The following is a 19667-nucleotide window of genomic DNA, read 5'->3' on the forward strand; positions in this document are numbered from 1 at the left end:
TCATCAAATTACAACCAATAAATTTCCAGTGTTTCGAAATGTCCTTTAAGGGGGGTATTATTTGAATTTCGAAAACTTATCGTAATTTTAATATAATAAATTTCTTATACATATTATTAGTATTAAGATTACCAAACGTTATATTTTTGGAAAAAAGATGTACAATGAATAACTTGTATAAAAATTACTTTTTTCTTATTCACTTTAAAAATTTTTCTATCATTTGCATTTGCGCATCCTCCTATCCTATCAGTATTATGGCGTCCTTTACTGTGGTCGGTTGTTCCTTCTAATCTTTGCAAATTAAATGGAAGAAAAACTTGCTGTTAAAGATTCTAGTTTAATTCTTTGATTGTCATCAGAAAATTAAATATCGGTAACTGGATAATTTATTTCTTATATACATAAGTGTAAAATTATTTTCGAGTTGAAAATTCATAAGAATGTCGTTTTTATTCGTTGTTAATTGCGTCGTAAATGTATTGTTTTCAATAATCATATTAACAAAGTATAAAACATATATTATAAATTCAAATTAATCAAGAATCTTTTTTATATTTATTTTATTTTATTTTTTTTATAAAATTATCTAAAAAATTTTGATAGAAAGTAGTACATAATGTTCTATGATTGTTAACTTTATTTTTAATTTTTTCTATTGTTGTTTATCTTAATTTGACAATATTGATTGTTGATTATTTAATATATAAGATTTATAAGTATTATTTCTATATCATTTAAAATTTTATATGTATCCTATAAAATTTTATATTTAAATAATATATCTATTTTTTATTTGGAATTATATTTAGTTTTTCTTACTAAATTTATGATAGGTAAAATGGATTCTGCTGATAAAGATTTAAAAAAATCATTTGACATAGAGCAGATGGCTTTAATCGGCAAGATGCATAATATGCAGTGGCTAAAAAGTAATTCTCAATTATCAGGCCAGTACGTTTATATATATTTTATTTTCTTTATTTTTTTTATTTTTTTATCATTTACATTATTATTCTTTTTACTGTAAGAAATCTTAATGAAATATATTTACACAACAAGTAAGATGTATATAATTAACTAAATTTAATTATATTGATAAATATTTATAATATTCTTAAGTAAACCTTATATAATTAATATTAATCAATAATAAAATTTTTATATTTAAAGAAAATTTAGTAATATTAATAGTTATTTGTAAAATATGTTTTTTAATGTTTTTTATTATTTTTTTTTTTTTATATTATAGTATGAAAACACCTCCAGATGGGAAAGAAACAGAAAATAATACATCTAAAAGTGAAATAAATGAAGGAACAAAAGAAGAAACTGAAGTTGTTTCAACTAACACTCATTCAAACAATCCTGAACTAGATAAGATTGATTCTATTTTAAATAAAGACATAAATGAAAACGATAATACTATAAATAAAGATATACATCAATCATCTTCTGAAATTTTTGATTGTTCTCAAAAAGATATGGAAACTGTTTGGAATAAAGATGTTAATATAACCAGTACATTGTTTCCAAATTCTCAGTCTTTAGTAATGGAAAGGCTAGATAAACAAGAGATGATTAGTATGTCTTTGACAGAGAATATTGTTACAGTTCAATTAGAACAATTTAGACTTAATGAAGGGGAAAAAAATAAATCTGGGGAATTGCATAATGAAGTAGATAATGAATGGTAGGTAATAGATTAATATAGAGTATAATTAATTTTATATCATATTTGCATTATTTATATAATTAGGAATAATGGTCAGCATAATATACCTAACTTACCAAAGTCAGACAGTAATGTAGATAATCAAGTTAGCTCAAAGCAGTGTCATGATAACAATAATAATAATGAAAAATCTAAAAGCCAATCGCCATTGGAAACAAAAACAAGTATACAAAAAACAACAAAGACTAGTGTTAAAAAATTGAATGATCAAAAAATTAAAAAACAGACAGGTATAAATTAAATTTTAATTCTTAATAATATACAGTTGAATAAAAAAAAAATATATATTTGCATTAAGAAAATATGCTTTTTCTTACAGGTAATACTTTAAAAGAATCTTGGACTTCAAAACAGGGTTCTAAATCTAAAGATGATTTGTTGAATATATGTAATGATCATAATATTACTTCAACTTCTCTGGATTCAAAAAAAGTAGCTTTAGGTACAACTCCTAAACTTATTGATAAATATAGTAAAATTAACAGTTATAATAAAAATTTAATTATGAGTAAAGGGGCTCGAATGAAGGAACAACAGTTTTTTAAACAAAATTTTTCTACATTTAATGATAGCGTTAATAGAAGCAAGTCCTCCATAGAAGGATTAGATGAAAAAAATAAATCTGTTACAACAAAATTAAAATCAAGTAGAAATGAATCAGACAAGAAAACTAATGAAGCAGATGACACAAGAAGATGTCATAAAGTTCAAGTAACACGTACTCAATCATACAATGTTCAGTATAATAGAAATAAACCTTTAATAAAGTCACAGCAACGATATTCAAAAAATACTACTAAGTCAGAAGAAAATGGATGTATTGATAATTCATCTAGTGTTAACAATATCAATATATCTAATTCAACTGAAAATATATCAAGAAAGAAATATGAAAATCAACAATCTTTATTAAATAAGCAAATTAGTAATACTCAATTCAATCAAAATACTTCAGGAAAAAATGTAAAGAATTCAAGTGCTATGGAATGCAATATAAATGAAAGAAGTTCAGTAAAATCAAGTTCTGCATCATGCAAACGAAATTATCAAAATTTTTCTAATACAAAGAATAATACTGAAAGAAATATTAAAGATGACCAAGGATACACACAGAAATTTAAGAAAGATACTAACGTTTATAGACGATCTTCAGGTATTCTTCAGTCATGCTTTAAAGATTTAAATGGAAAAGCAAAAACAGATGATCATAAAAAGAATATTGATAATAATAATTTAACAAAAGATTATAGAATAAATCGTATTGGTTCAGGAGAGAAAATGCATTCTCAATTTGAAGGCTCAAAAATATCTGTATACTCACATAACACAAGTAACGGTGCTAGTAATATAAAGACTGATGCATTAGATTCAACTGCTGTAAATAATGTACAGTCTATAAAATCATTAAATTCTTTTTCGAATAGTACCAAAGATTGTACAACTATACATACATCTATTCATACACCGCAAGAATTACAGATTTCGCAAGCTTCTTGTAATGAAACTGAAGTACAATTTGTGAAGACTGAACAAAAACATACTAGTAATAATAATAGCAATAATAAAACAAATAATTCTGAAACGAAATCAGTTAAATTTTTGGATAACATTCAGGAATTTAATATGGCACATCATTCTGCAATATCATATTCTGATAATTCCATACATCAAAACAAGCTTTCAACAAATTCATTTTATTCTGATTTACAAACTGCATCACATACAAATAATGCTCAACAAATTGAAAATCACCAAAATATACAAAATAAGAGTTATTTCGATAATAATAATGCTCAATATAATAATTCTAGCCCCAGTACTCAAAATTCCGAACGAGATTTACATCTGATGGATTTAGTGCATCAAAAATCAGAACAAACTTCCCATGTGTCACCACAAAATATATTATCGCACAATAATTCCAATCCAGCTATTGCTATGGCAAATGGTATACCTTATCAAAATATGCCTAATGTCTATATAAATCAATATAATAATACACAAACTATACCAAGAAAAACAGCTGATAGTACAATTATCTCTCAAAATGCATTAATTCCAAGCACTTCTTCTTACACCGTAGAAAACCAGAATATCTTGCAAACTGATCCTTCTAATATTTTGATGCATAATACTCAAACATCAGTTCTACCACCACCAGGTTTTCATAATCATCCTATAACTACACAACATAATCAATGGAATTTGCCGCTTCCGGATATGTTTCTTTTTGGAAATATGATGAATCCTGGACATTCTGTGAATATCCCAATTCAAAATTCCAGACATATGTGTAACGCGGATTTTAGTAACATGCAACAAACAAGTTACTTACAACATCCGTTATTTTACGTTCCACCAATGTGCATGCAAAGTTGGAATCCATTATTGCAATATCCGGCACCTTTATTCCAAAATCCTCCGTACAGTAATTGCAATACATTTCCCAATCAAGTATTATCAGCAAATGGCTTGACGGACTCTGTTAATTGTCCCGTATCGACGTCTATGCAAAACAACTTGTATAAACATTTTCAACAGATGCAACCTTTGGAAAATGCTCCAAATTTTTCTGTCCCTGTAAAACTTGATAATTACATGGGAAATATGCAAAATTGTAAAACGAATAACATGAGGATGAAAGATAATACCATGGATGTTCATATGAGAACTAGTCAATATCGAACACCTGTGCCAAATGAATATCAAAATTGTTCTCAAGATAATCAACTAATGGTACCGTTTTCGTACGCGATCACGATGGATCCTGTCACGAGGAATGGTTCATCAAACATGCATATGCAAATGAATCAGAAATATGCACCACGTACTCTTGCTACTGGTTATCAAAGAATTCCAGAAACTTGTCCTGTATTTAATAATAATCAGGATAATAGGAAAGATGACGTATCGAAAAACGATTCAGAATGTGTACCACCTATGGTATCACCAAGAGAATGTATGTATTATGGAGTTAATTATCCACGGAAGACTGATACTATTCAGAACTCATCCATACGATCGGATATAAAACCTGTAACTTACAACATGCATACTGTTAATACCCAACATTATATCCCTCATTTTCAAAAGAATACTTATCACGTGTCACCAAAAGAACTTTCATCCAGGATAAATATCGGACGTGGTATGCGCAAAACGATGGATCAGTAAGCCTAGAAAAATGGCGAAAAATACATACATATTTATTTCTTTTTTTTTCAATAGATAATTGCAATTAAACGGTACAAAAATGGTTGCACATTTATCTTACAATTTTTCATCTGTTTGTATCATCGTTATCTTCATATATGTATATGTATATCGTAAAAGTCAGTTTTTTAATTAATCTAGATATAATATCACATACGTCATATTAGATGTCACGCACTACTAGAAAATAGTTTTCAAGTTGAGAAGCTTTAAAAGAAGTTTATATGATACTGCCATTTGTCAGAAATATTATGCGACAGTTCGTCTTGTTTCCTATCGTAACAGTGTGAAAGTAGCAAATCTATTTTCTAGATTTTCTTCAAATATTTATATTCATCATTATTACTAGACATTGATGTTACTCGTTATACTTGGATTCTATGTACTTTTAAAAAAATAATTAAGCGCTTTTCATTAGGCGCTTTATATCGTGTAATTAATACGAAAAGGTGATACACGGTATGTAATTAGAAATGCAAATTTGCAAAATACTTTTTATGTTCCTACTATCGAAAGTATTATGACTGTTTAATATTTAGTTCGCATTATAAACAATTTTATTTCTTTATTTTTCTATTAAATTAAATTCCGCGATACGTATACAATAATATAGTTATAATGATGATTTAGACTTTAATTGATTACAATGTTAAATAATTTAATTTTCACGACCTAATATCGATACATAATTTTTTTACTTCGTCGTTTTTTTCTGTGTCATTTGGAGGCAAAGAGTTTTATATAATATATATATTTTTGTTTAAATATTACTTATATTGTTAAGAAATATCATATAGTTTATTTTTCGAGGACTTACAAGTTTTTACAAAATAAAACGTAAACTTGCCATATTTGGTAGATGTTATATATATATATATATATATATATAAAAATATATATTATAATCCTTCGACATATTCTGATATGCATTTATAACCACAGTATTATTCTTTCATCTGTATTATGAAATGCACGTGTCAATAGAATCTCTTTGAAACAGATAAAAAAAAAGTAATTTCTGATAAACAATATCATTGCTGGTCGATTCATATATCTTTATAAAAAGTTTAAAAAACGTACGAATTATCATACGATTCATATGTACATCATAAACATGCGTTAATGTTCATTACGATTTTATACAATATCGTTGATAGTCTAATACAACTCAATTCAGATATTATATATATATATATAAAAAAAGAAGAAAAGAAAAAAAAGGGAAAAATTAGAAAAAGGAGGAACAAAAAAAAAAATAAACCTATAGAAATTTTAAATATTTTTTTGAATATCTAGTTCTTGATATCTCGTTCAAATTTTCTTTCTGTAAATTCTTAGTTGATTTCAAAGCTTCGTACTCGTAAGTTCATTTCTCATATCACTGGTAGTTGTCCCATTCGACATATCTATTATCTCCGTACCAATTTTTTTGATCGCTTTGGTCGTGTTCAATTCTTTCAAAGCAGTTACGAGCTCGGTATCGGTATGAACCACTTCAATCGTTTCTTTGGAGAGCGATTGAATACTTCGTAAAACTTCTTTGGAGGGTTGTAACATGATCAAGCAATGATTCTTTTCTTTGAAATCTCTCATAACCGTATTTAATCCCTGTAAATGTTACAAATGGAAGAATTTGAACAAGTTTAAATATGTTCAAATCTGTCCTAGATCTTACATCTTTGAGCGATTGTTGAGCAATCGAGTTATATTTTTTCTTTGTTACCGTCGTAATAATAAAAATTACTACTATTACGCTATTTTCTCTGTAAACACGACAAAAGGAAAAGAAAAAATTATCTTTGTAACATGAACGTTAGAAGAAAGGATAGAAAAAGGCTCGAAGAAGTAAAATCCAGGCCAAATTCGAAATCAGCTACTTAAGATTATTATCCATACACGCGCCGCAGTGAAATCAATTTTATCGATGTGCTTGCAATCTAGAACGACGATTTTCGTGTTCTTGAAAGTTTTCAGTAATTTTTGATGATCCTTAGCTAAGTTCTCTAACAGATATATCCTTAGGTAGTCCACCGCTGGGAAGAGTAATCCGGCGCTGGGACGCACGAGGATGTAACTTAACGTAGAAGTCTGCGGTGAAAAATGAGGATATTTTTAAAACAATAGCAATCTCTTTCTCGAATCTTTGTCAATATTGTTATGTACTTACATTTCTGTATTCGATATATATTGTCGGCCTGGCGTTGAAATAAACTAATATTGCCAGATCAATTGCCACCCCTATTAAAATTCCTAATTCAACTCCGGCGAACAAACATGCGAAGAATGTTGTAAATGTCGGGATTAAATCTCGTTCTGGAATCATATTTCTATATTAGATTCTTTCGAAATGGCTAAATGTATGGCATATCATTAACATTCTTCGAATGATCTTATATCAAATCCTATAATGAGATTTCGTATATAGTATATATATACATACATCAAGTTTGAAACATTTCATTGTATTTTATTTATCATATTTTTTTCAATCATCAATTTTATTTTTCTACTCACTGCTGCATTTCCAAATTGGCCGTATCATTTTTACCTCGATCATGAATATCACCGCACAGACTATCACAGAGCTTAAAGTCGCTCTTGGAATATAATAGAAGTATGGTGTGAGTAAGCTCAGAGCGAGAATGACTAGAATACCTACGAATATAATCGATTTCCAATTTTCCTTCTTCCATTTTCTCCTGTTATATTTCCAGTCGTAGAGATTTTTACGAGATTTACCTGTGTAAATACCACCCAAAGGTGTCCTCACGCCGGAAGCATTGTTCACGGCGCTTCTGGAAAAGGAGCCTGTCACTGGCATGGAATGGAAAAACGAGCCAGCAACGTTACAAAGACCCAAAGTTAACATTTCCTGAGTGGCGTCGAACGATTGTCCTCGCGCTTTGAAAAGCCAATTAAAAGCCAATAATCAGTTTAAAAAAAAAAAAAAAAAAAAGACCAAAGGAAATGTCAATTTTATAGGGAAATCAAATATCCGTTTGAAAACTTACAAAATGCTTTCGCGATGGCTACGTTTCCGATGATCGAGATCAATGGAACGATCACTATACCGGAACCCAGGTTTTTGCAGATTTCAACAAAAGTTTCGGTTCGATTTCCAACAGTGATCGAGAAAGATGGTGGAGCGATGGTGGGTAGGCCGGCATCGATGTGGCCTGTAAGAAGGAAAGGCACTTCGCCGTGATTTTCGAACACGTACGATGCGACAGCGCACAAAATCACCACAAGAGCGTTCCTGCCAGTTCCCACGAACCAGATCAATTTTCTTAAAATTCCATTCGAGACTTTGATGTCCTTGAGTTTCTGAAACAAGAGGAAAAAAAGAAAAAAAAAAAAAAAATAACGTACGTATTCTCCTCTTTTTTCTCGCTTAGTTTTCTATCCTTTTTTTTTTTCCTTTCTTACGTATTCACGGCGCATAAGAACTAGTTTTGTTGAACGATAGCGTTCATGGTGAATTACCTTCAAGGTTAATAGAATTAGAATGCAGCAACAAGACAAGATCAGGTCAGGGATTCTGGTTCGATGGATGTTGTTTGCCAATTCCAGCCAAATCTCAACGAAACTTTCCCCGTGTATTTTTATACCCAACAAACTTTTTATTTGACTGCAGGCGATAATTAAGCTTGCCGCAGACGTGAATCCAGAGACGACCGGTATGGAAACGAACTCGACAAGGAAACCCAGCCGAAGAATTCCAAAAACTATCGTGACGCATCCTGATAAAAAACACAAGAGGATTGCGTAATCTGGAATACCCCTGGAACACGATCGAAATGAAAAGAGGAGTTAAACATTGGGAACGGAAAGAAGTAATTTGACCATATGTTTCCGGAATCAAAGAACACGAATGATCGAACGAGGCATTCGTTCGTTCAAAAATCAAAAGTATTTTTGAACATTATTCGTGTGATAAAAAATATTGCGAAGATAGATGGTTCTTCGAAGAGAAGTCTTCGAACGAAGACTAAAGAATGAATTGCGTAAATTAATACACAATATATTCTCGCGATAAGTGGGTTTCAAAAGAGTGGCAACATCTTTTCAACTGTCATTATCGTATTACGAGATCCAATTGTCCATTATGGTGTTCGCGAATTTAGCCACTGTACGAGCAAATTAAGGCTACTCTATTCACAAGCCTTCGAGTCTTAAATTAAATCTAAAGGAATCGTGTTTTCGCGAGAAACTTCTAACAGCTTACCTCGCGTATGTGTACGTTAGCAAAGAGATCAGTGCAGTCGGTCCAATATTGACTTCTCGACAGGTACCAAAAATTATGTAAACGAAACTGCCAGCAAACGCGCTGTAAAGGCCATATTGCGGCGTCAAACCTGCCAGCCCAGCGTATGCGATCGCCTGAAATTACAAATTGCATCGAATGCAATTGGATGATCGATTGATTTAACGTTTAATTTCACGGAAAATAAAATCGTGAATCTAGGAAAATACCTGTGGTATCAGGGTCAGACCTACTGTCAATCCCGCAACCAGGTCACCCAACGCGTCCTTCGTTTTGTACAGCGGTAACCATTTTAACATAGGAATTTTCTCCTTCAATAACTTTTTAAAGCTAAACCCGGTCATTTCACACTAAAATTTCTTCCACCTTCACTAACGAATCCTTTTTTCAACAGTTTCAGCACATCGTGTCAATTTGAAATCCTGAAAATATAACACGATCCAATGACACGGTAGATCTGAACGAAGGAAAAACTTCGATTTCGAGTTTCAATTGGCAGATCGTCATAATTCATCGGCCTGTCTTCTTAATATGCGAGCTGCATCGTCTCATTAACTGGCATCGCAATCGTCGTTTCAATGTCTCGCCGATGAAACAACAAGCCGGCAATTAACGAATTTTCGAGCGGCAATTAGTAAGTGATTTTGCGCGCGAGAACACGATTTAACGTCACTAACTGAGTGGTGGTCACGTGTGATCGTTTAAGCACGTGACTTTCCAGTTTTCCTCGTCGACAGTTACCGCGGAAATCGTATGTTAATATCTCACTGTACCGTTCATTATAACAGTTTTCAAATTCCAGTTTCACTTTCATCTGTCACGAAGAAAATTATCGAGGAGGAATAATCGCGATGAACCAGTTTGTGGACCAACGCAACGAGGATTCGATGATCTCGAAGGAATGAACACGATGAAGAAATGAAGAAATATCGGTGGACGAAATGTTTCTTGCACGAAAGAAGATTAACGATTGATGCGGTACCTCGTACCTGCTCTATACACTGATTAAATCTACAGCTGTTTCACACGTGCCTTGTTTCCCCCACTACTCTTTGAAATGTCAGGATGCGACGCATGCGTCAATCCTTCCCTAAATAGAATACTGGGTTCGGCAAGATTATCGTTAATTAACCCACCAACAAACGAATCTTTTTTTCAATCGATTCGTATACAAATTTTTAACAATCTCGATCGAATTTTTCCATCTCTATTGATTCATTTAACATTCTTTATCTTATACTTTGATCTACACATTTCTTAAATCCTGTCTTTTCATATTTCATATCGTTATGTCCATTATTATTTCGTTTTTTTAAATAATTAATAACGTTAAAATTGTAGGAAACATTATTGCAATTTTTGTTTATTTTTTTATATTAATTATGTTTTATTTGATAATAGATACGAATGAATCGAGCAACAAGTTGCTGCCATTATATTGTATATGATCAACGAAGTAATCTTAGAATTTTGCATATATGATATTATTCAATAAATTTTAAATTTCTAAACACGTAAAATTAACATAAAATAATCATACAATTTTTCATTGTTAGGAATTCTATTATTTGCATTGTAAAAAAATTTGTGCATGGTTTTGTATTTTTAATTTAATTTAATTATAATATGTATCATATTATTATTATTATTGAGATTTAGAAGAAAAAAATTGAAATGATATCACGTTTAGATAATAATTTTGCAGTACGTGATTTCACACTGCGCCAAATCTCATCTCGTATCATTTCGCACTGTGTTAATTTCATCTGTATCATTAGATGTGAAGTCTCAAAAAGATTGCATCGTTGACCTGCATCAATTTTTAATCTTAAAATAAGAAAAATTTGCACGAACGAAAAAAGTGATTATGACACTTGGCCTGAACTCTTATGCCTCTACAATTACGCTCGTAACGTAACGCGTCAATAATGAATAAATGTTTATGAAAAGTGTATCGGTATGCATTTTACACAGAAACAAAAGAAGCGTGTTGGCAGAAACAACGGACTCACCACGGATGCTCGATTGTTCCAGCAAGGGATTCCTTTCGTGGATTATCGTGGAATGTGTCAATTGCTTCGACGACGGATACGTTCCGCTACACTTTTCTTTCTCATTCGAATCCTTTTTAACGGTGAACTTCTTGTTCCAAGAGAATGGTTGAAATTCTTATCGTCGTGTGCCGAACATCGTGTACATGACTGTAATTACAAGGACGTCGCGTGGTCTTGAACGACTATGTGTTTTGCATGTTAACGGAGCAAGCGTGAATCCATGAAAGTAAATCAGAAATTATTATTGTTTAATGAAAATTTGCCATGAAATTTTTTTAATTCGAAGAACTCGATGATGTAGTGAAAAGTAGTGGTGGTTGAAAAGTGATACGATAGAAAAGGATATAAAAACTATGAAAAAAATTGCAGTCGTGTTAATTTTATCCGCATCAATTAAAGAATAGTGGAATGTGTAAAACGTGGCGTAATTATTTGTTTGAATACAAGTGTTCAAACATTGCGAACAAGATCATTTTTCACGGAAAGCAATAAATCTATTCTCATAATGACATTTTATTGAAAAATAACAAAGCCAATAAAAGAAAGAAAAATTGATGGATTACATTCGCTACTTGAGCACTCGACATACATCTATTATTACTAAAAATAGAAATTATGCTTTATTAGTTTTTACTGATGTGTTTAACGATAAATTTCAATATCGTCCTATTGTTAATTGTTTTTATTGTCGAAAAACAACATTTTCGAAACGAAAGTATAATAACTCTAAAATGATCGATAAAAGTTTAAACCAAATAGCATTTTTTAAAAATATCACGATATACGTTGCTTATTTATACAATGAATAATAATTGAAATTTGAATATAATATTAACTCCTCAAGAGAATAGCAAACGAAATATGTTTGTGATTATTTTTACACCTATATAAAGAAAATATAAATCATAATTTTATTATGTTTGATCGGTTTAATATTATTTTTATATTTTTAGAAAACACTTTACATTATCATTTAGTAACGCGATGTAATTACTTATTTATCGTTTTGATTGATCAGATGTGAAAATTTTCAGTTTCTCTGCCTCGCTAATTTTCTAGTGTCACTGTTTCGTTTGATTTAGACTTATACGTGTCTACTTGTTTGCTCATTGCCTTACACTATGTTTGTATTCCTCGTTATTTACAAAAATAATTAGGCGTTTTAAAAATACTTATCATTCATAGATTAAACATGCAAATAAAAATTGAACCAATCGCCGTAAAGATATAAGTAGTGTAATTAATAATATTTTAATAATCTTTTATTAGTATTATAAAATAAAATAATAGTAAAGATAATAGTATCGCCAGGTAAAAAAATTCAAGAAATGATTGGAGAATTTTAATGATATGTCATTTAAACTTAATCAATAAAAGTGCTGTTCTCAGAAATAATAAAGGAACTCGATTGCAAATTATCGACTAGCGAATGAAAGAGACAAGAGTTGTCTAAAATAACGAATAATTCTTTTTATTCGTTATTTCATTTTCACTCGTATGAAAATATTTTTGACAACGATATGTTTATTGAGATTTATCGATACCACAATATTGAATTTAAACAATGATTTAATCCAAATGGAGAATTTTATGACTTTGATTATCTACAATTTATCTCTTCTAACGTGCTAAAATGATTCTAGACGATCAATGTGAATTTCGCTAACGAAGTAAAATATTTTTCGAACATAGTTGTCAAAAAAATAGTTGGAAAATTTACGATGAGATTTTCGTACAATTTACGTTTAATTTTATAGAACAATATGCAAGTTCAATGTTTGAAATTGTTTAATCAAAAGAGCGATATTACAATATATTTCAGCAATAACATCCGGCATATTTATTTTATTTCACTTTGAAATATTATAAAAAATGATGTTTTGCTCATATATAGACGATTGAAAGTTGCAATACCAGTATTGTATTAAGCAATATTTTATATGTTAATTCTGATTTGATGATATTCATGATGTTTGCGCTGTTAGAGCGATGACTTTCAGTTAGTAAAAGTTTCTAATTAATTGAGTATTAATAAAATTTTACATTAATAAATAGAATTAAAAACGTTTCCAGAACATGTATTATTATTATCTATTTTTCATTAAATTATAATTTTCTCTTAAAACGTGTCCACCGATAATAATACTAATAGGAACATAGAATTAGAGGAATTAGATAAGAAACACAGATGAAAATAAAAATTAATAATGTTATTAAAATCAAATTATAATATAGTTTGAGTTAATTTTTTAATAGAAATATAAAATAGTAAATTTATTGGATAAAAAAGTACAAAAATATACTGATCTTATCAATATCTTTTTGTTATAATAATGTTACAAATAGATGTCAGAAATACATAAGAATTTAATATGTTTAATATTAGCTCTTAAACTTGTTATGTGTGTCATATGAATAAAAATGGAAAAAAAGTAAAAGTTTTTTGAAAAAATATATTTTAAATTTTAAATATATATATATATATATAAAAAAAAAAAAAATGAAGGAAAAACGAATGAAGAAGTTTTGTATGTAATTTTTAAAAAAAATTTAAAAGATTTATTTGTATCATTATACAAATAATGTTAATTGAAATACTATAAAAATATATGTTATGTATATATTAGACTTTAAAAAATAATTTAATTAGATTAAAATCTAAATGTCTTCCACATTAAGTGATATGCGACACTATAACCATCTAGCGGTGAAAAGATGAAATGAAAATTGTAAAGAAAGGACATTGTGGCGCCATCTAGTCATAAATAAGTGGAACTAAAATTGAAAAATATAAATTTCTTGACTTTAATTTAAAATTTAAATTCAAAGATAAATTTTTTAATTTCTAAAGATTCAAATTAGTCTTTAAAAAATAATTTGAAAATGATTTTATTTAAATATTTATTTTTATTTAATAGTTATAAGTTCTAAGTAATTTTCAGTTTTTATTTTCTATCTATTTAATAAATAATTGAAATCAATTTTATAAATTATCTTATATATAATCTATTAAATTATTTCTTATTTTAAACTTTAATTTCTTATTTAATTAATTTTAAAAAAATGCAACGAAAATTGAGAAAAGTATATTTTTAATTTTAGTTCCACTTATTTTTCATTAGATGGCGCCACAATGTCCTTTAGTCATAATTTTTAGTTCCAGTAATTCACCACTAGATGGTTATAGTGTGGCATATTACCAAACGTAGAAGAATAATCTTAAACTCAATCTTCGAACGACAGTCTGAAAATTTCATTTCAACGTAATTAGAAAAAATATTATATATTTTCATAAAATTCTAGTTTGAATCTAAAAATTCATTAAAAATTGTTTAACTTTAATATCAAAGCATAAATATTTCACTTTTTTATGAAACAAATTTTGATCAGTTCTATAATAATTATTAATTAATGTAACATAATCATTAATAATACAGTAAATGATGAATTAACTTCTTTCATCTTTAAATTTCAACTAAAATGAAAAGGGAACGAAGAATAGTATTTTTTATATAATAAATTATTGTATTTCTAGACCATGCAAGTATTACACAATTTATTCTTTTTTTTTTTTTTTAGACAATTATTTATATTTCTTCTATTCTAATAGACAGTCTGACAATAAAAATGCTTTTGCTGTCTGTCTCTAATGTGATGGTAACGGAAGTAACCTTTTATTGTGTCCGAATGTTCGAGTCTGAAAAATTACGTAAAATCAGCGGAGTTGTGTGACGTAACGAAGAAACGTAGAACAAAACGAATGTCACGAAATTTACCCTTTAACAATGAATCATCTTTTATATTTTTTTCTTTTCTTTCGCTCGTTAGGCCACAGTATTTCCGGTGAGTATCAAACATTCTTTAATTTCCACTTCGTGTTGACAAATAGAATCCTTTTGATTTCGATCTCCGAGCCAAAGATCTCATACAGGAACAATCAAGGAAGGTCGAAGAAGAAAAGGCTATTTCCTTGGCAAGCAATTAATCATATCTCGAATGAGATTTCTACGATCGAAACAATAATTAGTAGTTTGCAAATCGATTATGATTCGAACTTGTGAATTGCGGATTCATTCGTATTATTTGATGTACGATTGATATTTATGTTATTATTGTCATTGATTCCAATGAAATAGATCTATCATTTTCAATTTCTATATTAAAATTAATGTAATAGGAACTAATTTAATGACTCGATGCATTTTTCTATTCTCCACATGCAACGGCATTGGAATTCAGACAATTGCATCTTCTTTCCGCATCTTGGAATGTTTGCATGGTAATATTCGTAACGGAACACGTGGTTGTTAAAAAGCGTCTCATGAAGCAGAGTCAACAACCAAAAACGGCGTACAAAGGACGAGGAAAGAAGCGGTTGAACCTTTTATCAACTCCAGATCGTTGTCCATGAACTCCAGAGTGCTGTTTCTTATGAAAAAGAAACCTGTTGTTCGTACCTGGGTTTTTAATCCTTTATTCCTCTTCCTTATATATTCTTTCATTTCTTTTACAAGTGCTCACATGTCTCACGTTCACTGTTTCCTTTTACAGAGTCTATTTACTTCTGAAACTTCCTTCTCTTCGAGTTTTATAATCGGAAAATATCAGAGAAATTTCTAAGTCCGAGTAATTGTTGCGATGCATCCACGAGACGTGATAGAAATTAAGAAGAAAAAAGACGAAGGAGGATTGCGTGTACCATTTGCGTAAATTTCGCAACGATGCTATTACACCGTCTCGTGTTGCAAAAAGAATCTTAAAAGGAGAGTGTAATTAATTGTTAGAATTATCCAGCGCATTCTGAATTAATACTAATTAATTTATTTTTTTCTTTTCAGAGAAATTGTCCATTTACGAAAAATGCAAATATTCTTTGCAAAAAATTTATATGGGATAATCGATGAAAAAGATTATCTTTACGTTAAGAAAGAGTAAGAAAAGAAAGATTATATTCAAACGAAATTATCAACGATAAAATTTATACAAGATACTTTAGATTATTTATTTTTTATTTATTTTATATTTACTTTGTAATTTTCTTTGAGCTAAAAGCAACAAACTTGTGCAACCCTAAAGCGGAGAACATCAAGCGAAGAAATCGTTCCTAGGAAGTTGAGGACATCATGGAGATCCAACGGAACAACATTTAGCGGGGACATTACAACGTGTTTCATTATTTTTCAAGGAGCCAAAGTCGTCGATTCTCCGTTCTCTCTCTTTATCTCTTTCACTCCTTAACTGTTCATGTTTCTCTATGGAAACGATGCCCGAAGCACGTTTTACTTGGTTAACGACCCTTTCGTGCCAGCGAATAAATTCCAACTGCCCACGTAGACTACTATATTTATTGAGTCTCTGGGATCGATGTTAAAGAGGGGCATAAAGTAGTCGAAGATCAAGTTCAAGAGCGACAGATCGGCGATCGGATTACGAAAAAGGTAAGAAGAAATCCTCTCGGAGATCGCTCTTCTCTGGGCCAAAGACTTTTTCAAAAATTTGCATTCGCCTAATTTATGTTTCTTTATCTTCGATCTACATGCTCCCTATGAAATTGGCTTTTACAGATCGTAAACAATTTAACATCTCTTTACCACATAATTTTTTTCCCCCAGACATATAATTAGTCGTTGATTGGATTGTTCTGATGAGATCAAGATGACATAAACAACGTCGAGTGTGCTACCATGGGTTAAATTAAAAAATTCTAGAGGAAGAATTTTTATATTTATAGACTTGAAAAGCCTAATTTGTCAGCGTTAAGAATTATCCTCGAATTTATGAAAGATATCAAATATCAAGAGATTTGAAAGTAAAACTCAATTAAAAAATAACTGGCAACACAGAGGCTGAATTTACCGGTGAATTGTATCTGAATCATAAAATCGGCTATGAGAATCAGAAGATTCGAACGAAAGTCTGGAGAATTTCCTTATTTGGTCTTATACAAGGATTTTTAAAATTGAAGAAAGTTGAAACATGTTGTTTTCAATGAAATTTTTTTCAGATTAATTAGATTTTATATTAATTTTTCAAAGTAAGATTTCATAATTTTTAAGAGATTAATTGGGTAAGAATTATTTATCTTAATATTACTTGGGTTCTACTATGTCATAAAATTAATTAGCTCTGACTAGACGGTATTTAACAAAAGATTAAGATTAAAATGAAAAATGTGAAACTTTCACCATATCGCATATTATCAATTGTATCTTCTTAGAAAAATATCAATGTATCACAAACAATGCAGATATGTGCATTAAATGATATATTTGATTTTTCTTCCACGTGGAAATATTTTTATAATTATATTGCATGTGATAATTGTATTGCAATATATTTGTAAATTAAATCCTATTACAAACAATTAATTGGTCGTCGACTCGATTAGGTAGTATCGTTAAAGTATAAGATGTCTTTTTGTTTAGTCGAAAAAATTTCATCAATCGTTGCAACGTTAGATAAATCTATTTATTATTTTCTTTTAAAACAAGAATCCTGTAACGTTATGCGAGCGGGGAAATCAACATAAGGGAACGCGTCGTCTATTAATTTGCACATTTCTTTATTGCCTTGCAGTACTACCCCTTTATACCGTTAATGCCATATTTTTCCACGACAAATCTAGCAATTGCTATACAACGCGTTTCATGAGTAATAACCACACTCAAATAGTAATTCTGTCTAGCAAGATTCTAGCTAGATTCGCAGTAATAACGTTAAATAGTATCAGAATATTTTGCATTTTTCTCGGGACGATTAACATAAATTAATCTGCATTAGTATAATTTCGTGTAATTAACATAGTAAGTGTAACGCCCGAGGCATCGAGCGACCGAAACGGCCCGTTGGAATTCTCAGGAACGTTGTACGTCGTTGATAGCAGTATCAGTTCGTACACGACGCAGGCAAATTTACACACACGTACCTTTTTATTACCGCTCGAAACAGCCAGGGTACGTCAAGTCTTTTACCGTTAGTATTTTTCGGTGGGCCAAATCTTTGATGAGATTTATCGAGCGATACAACAGAAACACTTGTATACAAGGAACAATTATTAGGATACCAAGTTTTCAATAATCGTCTCGAGAAGAATGATGAAACGAAGATGAATATGTAGATAGTATGTTACACGTGTAAAAGATACCAATTTTATGTTTTGTACAAAATCAAGGATAGCAGACAAAAGTTTGTGATATATGAGTTACAATAATTAGAAATTTTACGGAGGTAAAATGAGAATTCGAAATAGAATTTTAAATATCAATCGCCAAAGATGAATCAATTATACGTGAGGAAAAAAACAAAAAATTAGTAATCGAAACTAATTTTATTCTTCCTGAATTCAATATTATGTAGTATCCAATTATGCGTCGGAGATTAATTATTATGTCACGAAAGTTTTGTTATTTCAACTTGGATGGAATAATTCAGGGATTTCAAACGTCACTGATTCGATGTTTGAATATGCAGATATCGTGCTCGATCTTCTTAAATCATTGGGTTTTATTTGTCAACGAATTCCATAACTATAAATTATTCGAGGATAAAATTACACATTGGAATTTTAATTCACAGTTAATGTGATACTATGTGATATTATCCATTAGATTTTTATTACATTTTTATAAGTTAAAAATTTATCGTTTTAAACTAAACTTTTTCGGTTCTATCATTAGATTTTCGATTTTTTATTATAGGATTTTTCAACATATAAATATGTAATAATTATTCGTATAAAATTAAAAAACGTGTTCGATCTAACCAAATGCGTACAACAATTTTCGGATACGCCTTCGATGTTCGACGTAGCAAATATTCTTAATCAAAGCCTACAAATTCGAGAAAACATCGTTACATCTCATTCAAGAGATCAAAACACAAATTTATGATAAAAAGTTATGCTATAGCTATGCTTTTTATCTCTTACTTTTTTTTTCACGAATGTTGCAAAATTGTACAAGATCATTCGAACGAATCGGAAATGTTTAAATATTGAGAAAAAGGAAAATTTATAAAATTATAAAATTTATAAAAAAATGAAGGAAGTAAAAACAATATTACGTAGGATATGGAATAAACGAATAAGGATTCTATAAAGAATGCATTCGTCATTCGTAGAGAATCGATCGATCTTTTTGGACGATGACTCGTCCATCCAAAACGTGATCTCGTGACCGTTATATTAATCAGATGTATCTGCAATGGCCGATGTTTACGTTGTTGATATTTCTTGGCAGAGTGGCTTTTCGACACCGGTACATTATACGCATATTTTCTTGACACACGGAAGCACGATATATCAAGGATATCAGGGTGTTTCTCGTGGAATTCAGACGATACATATGCAAACCAGTTGTGAATATCTCGTATCACGATTAATTCGTGAAATACCAACGAACCT

At 29.8% G+C, this 19667-nt stretch overlaps 2 protein-coding genes and 2 long non-coding RNA genes across 6 annotated transcripts; 3 read left to right on the forward strand and 1 right to left on the reverse strand.

Annotated features, from left to right (window-relative positions):
- Positions 1-48: 48 nt before the first annotated feature.
- On the forward strand, positions 49-7177 carry LOC100871654 (uncharacterized). 3 transcript variants are annotated; one of them, XM_086908582.1, is made up of 5 exons: positions 49-376; positions 837-954; positions 1253-1693; positions 1760-1965; positions 2055-7177. In XM_086908582.1, exons 2-5 carry the CDS (start codon positions 842-844, stop codon positions 4907-4909), a joined length of 3615 nt encoding a protein of 1204 aa, XP_086764708.1. In that variant the 5' UTR covers positions 49-376; positions 837-841; the 3' UTR covers positions 4910-7177. The 3 variants fall into 3 exon arrangements, with proteins under 3 accessions (XP_086764708.1, XP_086764709.1, XP_086764710.1); XM_086908583.1 differs by lacking the exon at positions 837-954; XM_086908584.1 differs by lacking the exon at positions 49-376 and having other exon boundaries at positions 847-932.
- LOC100871340 (sodium-independent sulfate anion transporter) lies at positions 4927-11360 on the reverse strand. Its single transcript, XM_012487512.3, has 10 exons — positions 11225-11360; positions 9422-9634; positions 9174-9328; positions 8432-8729; positions 7960-8272; positions 7688-7849; positions 7463-7603; positions 7116-7261; positions 6845-7036; positions 4927-6556 (listed from the first exon to the last, which is right to left on the reverse strand). Exons 2-10 carry the CDS (start codon positions 9554-9556, stop codon positions 6293-6295), a joined length of 1806 nt encoding a protein of 601 aa, XP_012342966.2. The 5' UTR covers positions 9557-9634; positions 11225-11360; the 3' UTR covers positions 4927-6292.
- LOC147657524 (uncharacterized) lies at positions 9325-13704 on the forward strand. Its single transcript, XR_015292216.1, has 3 exons — positions 9325-9495; positions 9607-9846; positions 10015-13704. It is a non-coding gene; the product is annotated as an uncharacterized LOC147657524 (long non-coding RNA).
- A 2267-nt stretch (positions 13705-15971) lies between these two features.
- Positions 15972-17514, forward strand: LOC147657525 (uncharacterized). The gene is made up of 3 exons (XR_015292323.1): positions 15972-16197; positions 16312-16704; positions 16879-17514. It is a non-coding gene; the product is annotated as an uncharacterized LOC147657525 (long non-coding RNA).
- Positions 17515-19667: the final 2153 nt, after the last annotated feature.

The sequence above is a fragment of the Apis florea genome, unplaced genomic scaffold (assembly GCF_048593485.1).
Source record: "Apis florea isolate Af1SG1 unplaced genomic scaffold, ASM4859348v1 contig_3081_pilon, whole genome shotgun sequence".
In the NCBI taxonomy this organism is placed as follows: domain Eukaryota; kingdom Metazoa; phylum Arthropoda; class Insecta; order Hymenoptera; family Apidae; genus Apis; species Apis florea.